At 37.3% G+C, this 12,137-nt stretch overlaps 1 protein-coding gene across 1 annotated transcript in view; it reads right to left on the bottom strand.

The window, feature by feature from the left end:
* The window catches only part of GRIN2B (glutamate ionotropic receptor NMDA type subunit 2B), a 469,961-nt gene extending 459,072 nt beyond the window's left edge, over positions 1 to 10,889 (bottom strand). Inside the window, exon 1 of the mRNA XM_044678009.1 lies at positions 10,479 to 10,889. Within this exon, the coding sequence (XP_044533944.1) occupies positions 10,479 to 10,889 (411 nt within the window). The remainder of the gene's footprint in view (positions 1 to 10,478) is intronic.
* Positions 10,890 to 12,137: the final 1,248 nt, after the last annotated feature.

Below are 12,137 nucleotides of genomic sequence, written 5' to 3'. Positions count from 1 at the left end.
AATGTTTTTGACTAATTCATGGATTATATTTGGAAGAATTCAAATTAACTCAATTCAACAACAATTATTTTCTCCAAGTACTATGCACTGTCCTAGGCGCAAGTATACAAACATTTCTTTAGTCTCTTGAAGAGCTTAAATATAATAGAAAAACAGAACAAAAAGCAAGAGATTCATCTAGGTTGGCAAGATGAGGTTTCTAAAGCAAATATTCACCAAGGAATGGTTAAGCCTATGTGCGATTCAAGACTTGCTTTGAATTACTTATTTTAATTATATAATCGACCTACATTTTTCTTATCCACCAAATTCCACAGGTCAAAGGGAAGATAAGATTTTATTTGGGAGATGGAGAAGAGGAAAAATATGGGATTATGAACAGCTAAAGGCAAGAAAGTCTTGAATAGGTTGCTGAAGTGGAAGGCCATGATCAAAGGGCAACATGAAGAATCAGAGTCCTTGGGGATAAAGGAGATGGTAAGACATGAATGCCAAATTTCCATACACAGAAAATTTGCATAATGACTGTCCAGGTCCTAATAAAATAATATCCTTTGTTTCCTAATCACTTAAGTGAAAATGAAAAAATGAGAAATAAAGTAGTAATCATCAATTTATTATTATCTTCACATGTCCTTTGAAAAGTAATAGACATGGGGTAGAGCACCATATCCTGATCAACTGTCCTTTACTCTACACATCCATTCTATATTCAGGTCTTGCCATTATCTCAATTACATGCCTTTCCTTTCATTTTTAGGACTATAACCCAAATATAAATTCTAGTTGCCTCTTGCCTAAACCTTTTGCAGCATCATTAATTTCTATTAAGTTTTTAATTCCAATTCCAATATTATATCTTCCAACCGTATTTTTCCTTTCCTTCTCCTTACTTTCCTCAAAATAAAGGATAATAGCCACACAGTTTATATGTGTAACACTTAATACTTTCTAAAGAACTTCCATATCCACTATCTCATTTTATCCTCACAAGAGGGTACCTTAGAGCAGCAGCACTTGGTTTGGTATCATGCTCAAACACTTGGACATGGATCATGCAAATATAGATATCTAAAGCCAAAGTAGTATATCTACTTCATATCAAGTTATCCTAGCAGAAAGGAAACTACAAATTAGTTCTTCCAGTTCCCAGCCTAGTATTATCAAATAAGTTTATGTGATTCATTTCTAAAACCTCCCCAACAACAATAGGTTCATTGTATATGTAACTAATGGATTTCTTAGCATATTAATAACTGAGATGTGCAGGGACAAGAAAAAGTATAGGAAGAAAAGTTAAAGCAATAGAATAACTAACACTAAAACCTAAGATAATTGTATCTTATATTAAGTTTAAGTTGCTTTGGGATAATCTATCATTTTATCTGTACTAATATGAAATGAAAAATGACTTAAAATGTTTGCTAAAAAAATTAATGAAACAACATACTATAAAATTGGGGACTTGGGAAATCCTCCCCCCCCAAAGAGGCCCTAACTCTAGGTTCACATCCAGAGTGGTTTTAGCCCTGAGAAAACCTGACCTCAAAAAAGGTGGGTCAGGCACTTTTACTCTCTGGCTTTTTATGATCCCACCTCAGAATCCTCCAGGCAAATTATTTAAAGCTAGCTTAGGACTGGCTCATGTCTCAAGACTCCCTAAAAAGGAGTAGAAAGATATTTAATGTACAATATAAATCATGTATCACAAAGATATTTCCTCCACACAAAATAAATTATTAAAATACAAAAGATTCATAGTACCAAAGACTTGAAACATGAAATAGTAATTTATAATTCCACTAAAGCATAGAGACCTTAGTGTTACTACTAAAAAGGCATTTCTTACCTTCATATTCCTCACTTATTGAGTTACTTTCTCAAAGATCATGTGTCCTAGTCAGTTTGGTCAAAGCTTAAGCTCATCTTTCTAATGGTAGTCATTCCCCCCCCCCCAAAAAAAAAAAATATATATATATATATATATCCAAAAAACTCTTTCATCTGCCAGTAATCTAACATTGGCAGACCTAAATTGTAAATAGCCATCTCAGGATCTGCTATTGAGTCACCTAAGCTCAAGGAAAGAAATACAAAGCAGAAGAATTCAGGGCTTTGAGTTCCCAAGATCATACTAAACTAGCATATGTTCTAGCTGCCAGGTACAAGCAGCCACCACAGGTGCTGGTGGGTGAGGGAGAGATAACCTATTCCTCTCACGAGAGACTGAAGGAACTTTACAAAGTCCCCACATGATTGACAGAGGAGAGAGAAACAGAGACAGAGAGACAAAGGGGAGAATTCGTATCCCTCTTTAAAGTCTACTAAATGGAAGGTTCTTCTTGGCTCAGAGAGCAATCCTATTTTGACCCATCCTTTGCCCCTTTCTGTCATTAGAAGCAAAGAATTGCTGCCTCATTCCCAAGAGCCATTCCCTCAATGCTTTCCAGAGTCCAAGTGGCATATAAAAAGTGACAAGAAAGAGTAATTCAGCTCCACAAGTGCTCTATGGGGTGTGGTATAGCTAAAAACACATTAAAAAGTATGAAGGTGGTACTACAATTATGCTCACCTTACTTTTTTACAGATTGGGAAAGCAGAGACAGATGGAATGATTTCCCCAAGTTTGAATGGAATAGAGAGTATAGGTGGGCTTTGGGGAAGTCAGTGAGAAATTTCCAAATTATGTTTGTAAATTTCCAAATTACATTTCTAAATAGATTAAAGGTAAGCTTGGCTTATAAGGAGCTTTTAAACTGAATCAGGATTTCATATATGGGGACATTTTATACTGAGGCATGCGATTGAGGGTATAATCTGCTTGTGAAGAGATTATTTCCCTTTAAAGGTTTATATTGATGTCTTTAAGCCTGGTGTCCTTCTGTGTCTAGAAGCTAGAAAAGGAAAACTCTGAAATGAGACTGGACAACATGATGTCATACGAAGTGCGATGATTGAGAGAGTCAGAGAGACTAGCTTTTAATCCTAATTCTTATAATTATTAACCATGAAGCCATGAGCAAATAATTTCATTATCTAAGTTTGTTTCCTCATCTATAAAATAAAGGAATTTCACTAAATGTCCTCTTTTCAACAATAAAACCTATAAATATGGGGGAATCAAGAGAGGGTTTTTCCTTCCTTCTTTTTAGGGTTTTTCAAATCTTAAAAGCCCAGTAGAGACCTCAGTGAGACATCAGAACACCCTTTTGGAAAGAAAACAATGAAATGTTTTCAACATGAAATCATTTTCTAGATATATCCAGGTTTTGTAAATATTTACTCTCAGAAAGCTAGAAAACAATTATAAATAACCAGTCTCAAAACAAAAAGGGGCAGGGGGTTGCTGACCAAAAGGTCCTCATACAATTTTAAACTTTTTTGATCACTGCTTTAAATAAGCTTATATTACAAGTTCCTATGAGTTATTTCCTTGTTATAGCTTTCTTTTTTGCTGCAGGTTTCCTTTAGCAACTGTAGGATTGTTTTCTACTGGTACTCACCTTCAATTCAATTCACAATTAGTAAGGGCCCAGTATGGAGAAGATAGCATTGTAAGTGTTCAGAGAAGTAAAAAAGATAAATAAGGCAAACTGCCTGCCCTCAAGGAGCTTTCAATCTCATACCAAAAAATGTTGATAAATAACTGTAATGTGAATTAGAATGTAATAATTGAATAAAATAGATATACAAAGTACTAAAAGAACTCAGGAAGCAAAGGCACTTTTGGCTCTGAGAATTCTCTGAAACTTTAAATTCTGAGAAATATTTTAAGAATAATAATGGTAATGGTAATAAATAACTGATACTAATGTGATATGATATTTTACAGCAGTGATTCCCAAAGTGGGTGCTACTGCCCCCTGGTAGGTGCTGCAGCGATCCAGGAGAGCAGTGATGGCCACAGGTGTATTTATCTTTCCTATTAATTGCTATTAAAAATTTTTTTAATTAATTTCCAGGGGGCTAAGTAATATTTTTTCTGGAAAGGGGGCAGTAGGCCAAAAAGTTTGGGAACCACTGCTTTATAGTTATCTCATTTGATTGCAATAGGAAGGGATGGGAGGGAGACAGAAAATAGTCCTAACAGACACAGAAAATGACATGGTCATATGTGGGAAAGCATAGAATGTTTATAGGGCAAATAATGGTTCAATTTGGTTGAAATATAAATTATTAGACAGTGAGTTACCTGATATTAGGTGAGAAAGGTATAGTCAGATTAGGGAGGGTCTCTAATGTACTTTATTTCATAGGCAGTGGGGATCCAATAAACATTTTTGAGCGGTGAATTGATGTGGCCATGATTACATTACTTTTGGATAAATATATAGATAGGATGGACTAAGAAAAATGAAACCACAGACAGAGAGACCAAAAAGGAGTCAGTTGTATCATTTTAAGTGAGAAGTAATTAGAACCTAAATCAGAGTGATGATATGGGTAAAGCTTGGGTGATGGTAGTGGGAGCACAAATTGACAGACTTTAGTGATTAGATGTGGGAGGTGAGGAAAAGGGAAGAGTCAAAGATAACACTGAAGTTTAAAGCATGGAAAACTTGAAGGATGAATGGTAGTGCCAGAAATAGAAATAAAAAATGTAAGAAAGAGCATGGGAGGGGGTAAAGTAAAAAGAAGAGAAAGAGATGAGTTCAGTTACATATATGAATATGTCTGAAGTGCCAGGGAGACAGATATTTCCATGAGGTAGCTGCCAAACCAGGTCTAGAGCTCAGGACAGAGGTCACGAATAAAAATAGATTTGAGAGTCATCCAAACAGACATGATAGTCAAAGCAAATGAAGAAGATGAAATCATCCCAGGAGAAAATATGGAAGTAGAAGAGGCCAAAGATAGAACTTTGGACAATGTCCACATTTATAGAAGGGCAGGAGAAGGAGCCAATGAAGAAGAAAGAAAAACACTCAAACTAATAGGTGAGAAATCAGGAAAGAATCCCATCACCGAAGCTGAGGTAGTAATAAATACAAATTAGATCACTGGAACCCTTTGAAACAAGTTTCACTAGACTCCATTGAAAAGAAACCAGTTAAAGTGGTTAGGAATTGACAAGCTCTTACTCTTTCAAGAAGTTTGGCCAAGAACAGGGATAAAGATGAATCATTATTTTGAGAAGAGAAGCAGAGTCAAAGGAAGGTTTATTTAGGGTGTGGGAGAAAGCACCAAGGATTTTTGTTTCCTCATCATCAGTAGCTGATCTAGAAAGCGACGTCACAAGGCAGTTGACGAACACTGGATAGAGAATACTGCTGGTTCATAGAAATTAGCAGCTATATTTCCAACATGGCACTTCCACCTACAGGACTCTTGGTGTGGAATAACAGCACCTACTGCACAAGAGTATCCTGAGGATGAAGTTAAGAAACTGATGCAAAACAATAAAGCCTTAAAGCACCATATATAATTGTCAGCCAATGTTATCTAACAGGAGACCCAAGTGTAGAGGACTGCTAGTGAACAAGAAACATCTCCCTAGGCGTTCTGCAGCAGTAAATGGATTCCAGGGCTGAAAATAACCTTTTATGATCTGTGAAAGCAGCCAGAGGGTCTTAAAGAACCTAGATTGCCATGATAAGATCAGAGGGTACCTATTACAGCTGTTTTATTTTGCAGATAAGGAAGAACATCTATAGATATGAAATGATTTGACCATGGTTCCAGAATTGAAATCCATCCTCATGTAAAGGTTTTCTGTACTTGCTTGGGATATACAATGGACTTTGCAGGATATCTAGAGGGTGTGCCTATCTCTAAAATATCTCTCAAATCTGTTCTCTCTTCTATTCTCACAGCTGTGGAAATCGTCTCTCAAAATAACTCTGCTTCTACTAGTCCCTGCCACCTCTCCTGCCAAAAGATTTTTCATCCCACTGCCAGACTAATTCTCCCTTTGTCTATAACTGATATGTCAATACTCCCTATACATCAAGAACTGTGCAAAGCACTTTACAATTATTATACCATTTGATCTTTTCAACCACCCTGGGAGATAGGTGCTATTAACTGAAGCAAACAGAGGTTAAGTGACTTGCCCAGGACCACACAGCTAGTACGTGTCTGAGGCTAAATTTGAGCTCAGCTCTTCCAGACTCTAATCTCAGCTCTCTATCCATTTTGTCCAAAAAAAGTAAGCTTTCTTTTTTTTTAATCAAGCATTACCTAAAATCCTAATACTTGTAGGCCACAAGAAATGGAAAAGTGAACAAAGGATAGAAGTTATAAGGGGGCAAATTTAAACCTTTTGATGGAACACTTCCTAACAATTAAAGCAATGTAAAAAAAAATGAAAAGCTGAGGAAGTAGTGGCTTCTCTCCCTCACTGAAGGTCTTCAAGAGAAGGTCAAATGACCACCTTTGGATTTCTTGCAGTTAAGATTCTTTTTCAGGGATAGGTTGAATTAGATGGCTGCCAGGGTTCCTTGCAAATGAGAAATTCCATGATTTACAGAATTTTCAATGATGAGCCAAAAATAACTCTTTTAAAAACACATAATCCTACAACTTTCCTCCTGTGCCCCATACTTCACTTACTCCTTTACACAGATATGATGTTGATACATTCATGTATTTGATTAACCTCGTATTTGTCCAAAACATTGAAGAAATCTGTCCGTTCAGCATATCAAACAGCTATTTTTTTTTACTTAGGGTACAGAAGAGATTTCAGGTGATACAAAAGTGGCCACAGATTTATTTAAATAAATGTTTACCACTTGCATGCCTCACCTCAATTAAGGCAATCTCCTTACAAGCCTCCTAAGTCATTTATCTGAGATTGTAAATCCTTTGAGGGTAAAGAGCCTGCCTATTTGGATCAAAAGGCAGTGTGGACTTTCATGACATCATGAATACTACTGGCTTTTAACAAATATTTATCTTTACATAAAAAACCAGGACTCTCTCCTACTGATTCCTAGAAGGAATTGCTAAAAATGTCTACGTCCTTTACCCTTTACTTTTAAGATGACTTCTACAAACTCTAGTAAGTTTCTTTTCTTTTTTAAAGAAAAATTTGAGTTTTCTTTTTGAGGTTTCTGTATGATTGTTTATTAGTTTTTTAACTTGCCCGGGGGCTTATTTCTCAGAGACCAAGGGGAAGATTGCTATTTGACACTGTGAAAAATTATTTAAGCCTGAGGCTGACTTCGAAATGTTGGTTGTCATAACTCCTGGGAGTCTTTGCTAGAGAGGCTGCTCTCTTGTGGATTTCTTTTTCCTTTTGAACACTGCTGGATGAGCTGCTCCCTATCATTGAGGGATTGATTATTCAGTCTGTGGATAAATTCAGCAGTGCAGTGGAACAGAGTTGTTCATGTGGTTAGAAAATTTGGATTCAAATATTTACTCCACTACTTACTAGTGACTGACCATGAAAAAATCACAAACAAAGAAAGTGAGGTATCAAACTCTTGACCTTCTGGTCTTAAACTGCCAGTCAAATTCCTGAGTGCTATCTGAACCAAATTAAAATCTAATTGGGGGGTGGGGGAAGCTAGGTGGCTCAGTAGATTGAGAGCCAGGCCCAGAGATGGGAGGTCCTATGTTCAAATCTGGCCTCAGAAATTTCCTAGCTGTGTGATCCTGGGCAAGTCACTTACCCCCCATTGCCTAGCCCTTACCACTCTTCTGCCTTGGAACCAATACACAGTATTGATTCCAAGATGGAATGTAAGGGTTAAAATATCTAATTGGGACTTATTTTTCAAAATAAAATAAAATACAAAATAGATAATGTTGATTTGTGATTTTTCTAAGTCAATATATGTACCTACAGGAATTACTTCTTTTTGGGTTTGGCACCACTAACCTCATCTACCCCATACCTGATAGGGAATACCTTCTATAGAATCCCTAAAAAGCCTTCTTGCTCTCATCTAAAAATATCTAGTGAGATAGAGAACTCACCATCTCCACAGGCAATTTATTACATGTTTGAATAGCTCTAATTATTAGGAAGTTTTCCCTTAAGGAGCTGAAATCTGCCTCACTGCAACTTCCACAGACCCTTCTGAGTTCTGTGTCTACTCTAAGCAAAATAAGTTTAATCCCTGTTATATAAGTAGTTTCCACCATAACCAAGTCTTTTGTTCTCTATTAAACAGCAAATATGTACATTTCAAGGTAAAGTTTCAAGTTGCTATCCTGGTTACCTTACTTTGCACATATTGCAGCAAAATAATATATTTTGGTTTTAGAAGCTCTCTCCTCGACAGGGAAGTGACAGTGTTTTGTCTCTGCCTGCAGACATACTGCTTTTTATATAAAGGTTATGGCTTTTTTAAAGGTTGCAGGGTAGAAAGAGAGTTTTAATAGAATATTTTCTCTGAGATAAAACTAGCTGGAGTCAAGAATCCACAGGGGCAGTAAGAGTCATCAGCCACTAGTTTCAGTACTAGAAGAATCTGATTTGTTGGTCCTGATCTCACTCTGAATATTTATAAAGATTTCAGTTAAATACCTTTCTATACAGCAAAGTTGTGAAGGTGAAGAATGGATGCTACTGAACTACTTCCAATGATTCTACCTCAAGGGGCAGCAAGGTGTCAGTGGATAGAATGAAAAGCCTGGAGTCAGAAAGACATCTTCCTTAGTTCAAATCTGGCTTCAGAGACTTACTAACTTGTGACCCTAGACAAGTAACTTAATCCTGTTTCCCTCAGTTTCTTCATCTGTAAAATGAGCTAGAGAAGAAAATGGCAAACCATTCCAGTTTCTTTGCCAAAAAAACCCAAATAGGGTCACAAAAAGTCGGACATGACTGAAAACAACTGAACAAAATTCTCCATCAAAGCAAAAGGTAAGCAGAGTCAAAGGGTAAATGATTGACAAGTCCTTTCTAAGAATGATAATGTTGGTTCAATTTTTGTTACAAAAGGAAAATGGGAAGGGGAGGGTGGATATCTCCTTTGGACAATGTCTTGTGGGTAAACTTCCTTTTTTTCATCCCTAGTGTGAACACTTGCTTTATCACACAATCATTCATTTGGAAAAGCATTTGCCACCAAATAAAGAAACTGAAATGGATTAAAGGCCGAGTATGTCTCTCTCTTCTTCATGTTTAAAGTCCACAAATCCAGGCAGCCACCTTCCAATTACTGCAGTAAATGATCCTAATTTACCCACTCAACTTAAATTACAAGGTCAGGGACTACAAGTAAAAAATCAAAGAAGACAAAAGAACTTGGTGGACTTCACCCAAATGCAGGTATCAGAGAAGAAATATTCCCAAACTTCCCTGACTAGAAAATCCCATTATTTGGAGGGGTTACCAACTAGATGTTGCTTGTCCACCTTAAGCAAGAGAAGAAAAAGAAAGCATACTCTATATCTTTCTGGGCAACTAAAGTTTGTTTCTAAGAGTTCCTGAACACTAATGCTAACTTGGGAATATTAAGGATGTATGACATCAGCCATCTTGAAAATAGCAAAAAATATTCCTTATTTGGGATCTTGTTTTCCTTGACATGATACAAGGAAAGATTCTCATGGCTACTTGGTATACCTATCTAGCAACGAAACATCATGAAAAATCATGTTGTGATTTATTTCTTCATTGCTTCTCAATATTATCACTCCAGTATACTCTGCATACATGATGACATTACGTTCTAGGAGCAGCAGAGAACTAATGAGAGTTCCTCATCTTTGGCAATGTTTCAAATAGATTACAACTATTCCAGCATTCTGGACTGTCTGGTACTCTACACAAGAGGCATCCCTGGGTTAAACCTCTAACCAACCATCCAAGCATAATATATCAAGAAGTTTCTTTAGCTTTCTAAGGCACTCTGCCTGGGTTCTTATAACAGTTGCTGGAACTTAATCCCAAAAAAAACTTAAACTGGTTCTGAACTTTTTGGTTGTTTTGTTGTTTCTTGTTGCCACAAGTCGGTAACTAAGCATCTAGGTGGCTTGGTAGATTGGGAGCCAGGCCCAGAGATGAGAGATCCTGGGTTCAAATCTAGGCACAGACACTTCCTAGCTCTATGACCTGGGGCAAGTCACAATCCCACCCCCAACCCCTCATTGCCTAGCCATGACTGCTCTTCTGCCTTGGAACCAATACACAGTATTGCTTCTAAGAAGGAAGATAAGAGGTTTTTTTTTAATTAAAAAAACAAGTTGGGGGTCAACAAGGGAGGCAAGAATGGGGACAGGACATCCAGAAAATACTGGCAAAAAGACAAAAGCCAAGAATAAAACAATGCTTTTAAAGTTTTACACCTCAGAACAGCCAAATCCTTTCCAGGTACTCATTCCTTTCCCATCTCTGAACCTTTGCCTACCCTGTGTTCATAAACAATCTTTTTATTGTCTAATACACATTTGCTACCAACCCATTAACATCATCTTGGCCTGATTCCCCTCACAGCACTCTTATCACCTTCACCAATTAATAAACTTGCTTTCATTTCAAATGCGTGTGGCATCTCTTAGCCTCAGAAACCCAATTTTACCTTGTCTGCCATTATCATAGAGGAGCCTCCATGGATGCCCAGGATGGGAGTGAGAGTCTGGGCAGAAATGAAATCGAGGATCTGAGCAATGGCTTCCTGGTCGGTGTCATCAGCAAACACCACACCTTGGATCTTGCGGTCCGACATGAGATCACAGATACGAGTGATAATGCTCTTGGGGTCAGTCTCATTCATGGCTACCAGCTCTACCCGCGGGACCACAGAGAGGTGGTGGAAATCATCTTTCTCGTGGGCATCCTTGATGGCCACCTCGTCTGACGTGCCCACTAGAATGACGGCAATACCAATGCTGGGGTGACTCTTCTGAGCACGGGCCCTGCTGCCGGACACTGCTAAGACAGCCAGCACAAACCAGAACTTTGGAGAGTAGCACGCTGTCCTGGGCCTCATCTTCAACTCTTAGACTCCCTGAAAAGACACAGACAAACAAACAGGAAAAAAAAGAAAGAAATTAAAAGGGTCCCCTTGCTGCATCATGCTAATTGTTAAAGTCACTGGCTCTTATCAGTCATATATCTTATCTCATTTCATTAACCATCTACCCAAATTACTTCAGCTGGTCATATTTCTAACCTTAGCTTGGTTGAGGGATGTAAAAAGAACATTCAAAATACTCAAGATTATTCAAAGAATTTCATCACATGAGTTATCCACATCCATAATTAACAAAAAGAGACATCTGGGCAAAGACAAGGCAGGCATACTCTACATAAAATTGCTCAGACTAACATCATTTTGCTGTAACATCATTAATATATTATAATCAAATCCTATCGTTAAGTTTTGTATCCAAAATGTGACATCATTTGGACAATGGCCCAGTTACAAAAGTCATTGCACTGTCTATAAAACTGCCCCCTGTAATATCACTTTGTTGATAGAGTGTTTTTAAGGCACCATTTAATAGTGTTAGATGAGGTGTGACTATAGTTGCAAAATGGTATCACATCTCTAAAAGTTCCTAACATTTCTACCTGACCTCCAACACTATCCTTACAGTTCGTCTCTGACACTACCCTGGGCAAGGTACAGGAGATAAGAACTACAAAAATAAATATGATATGCACTCCCTCTTGGACCTTACCTATACAGGAATAAGGGAAGAAAATGATCCAAGCATAAAAAGTCACAGAGAAATGAGCTCCCCATACCCAGACTTTTACTAACTCCTGTTGGTTCTACCATGATGCTTACTTTTCCAGCTAAGAAGTACTCAATTTATTAGGAAATACTTGAGTATTTCTTCATTGATTATACTAGCTTTTAGTTTCAAAGAAATATTTTATCAAATTATTTTAAATGCCCTTTTATTGAAAGTCTTCATCAAGAGCTCCTTCTCTCCTCCTCTTCATTTCATATCATCCAGATTCCCTCTGCGACTATCTCCTCTTTCAACCTTATCTCACATGAAGTAGTCCTTCTTGCAAGGCTAACTACTCTACATACACAAGTGTTTCTATTACATGCTATCTTCTCCAACAAAAAAAGTCTATATGATCCCGAGGAACTTATCTTTAATCTCTTCATGTTCATTAGTTGCTTCCCTACTACCTATATCCATATCCATATCTTTTCAATCTCAAAAACTCTCCCTTGATTCACTCATCCCCACTTGTTATCATCCTATATTTCTTCTCC

The sequence above is a fragment of the Gracilinanus agilis genome, chromosome 5 (assembly GCF_016433145.1).
Source record: "Gracilinanus agilis isolate LMUSP501 chromosome 5, AgileGrace, whole genome shotgun sequence".
In the NCBI taxonomy this organism is placed as follows: Eukaryota; Metazoa; Chordata; class Mammalia; order Didelphimorphia; family Didelphidae; genus Gracilinanus; species Gracilinanus agilis.
Note: the sequence above shows the minus strand (reverse complement) of the source record. Positions and strands in the feature narration are given on the sequence as shown.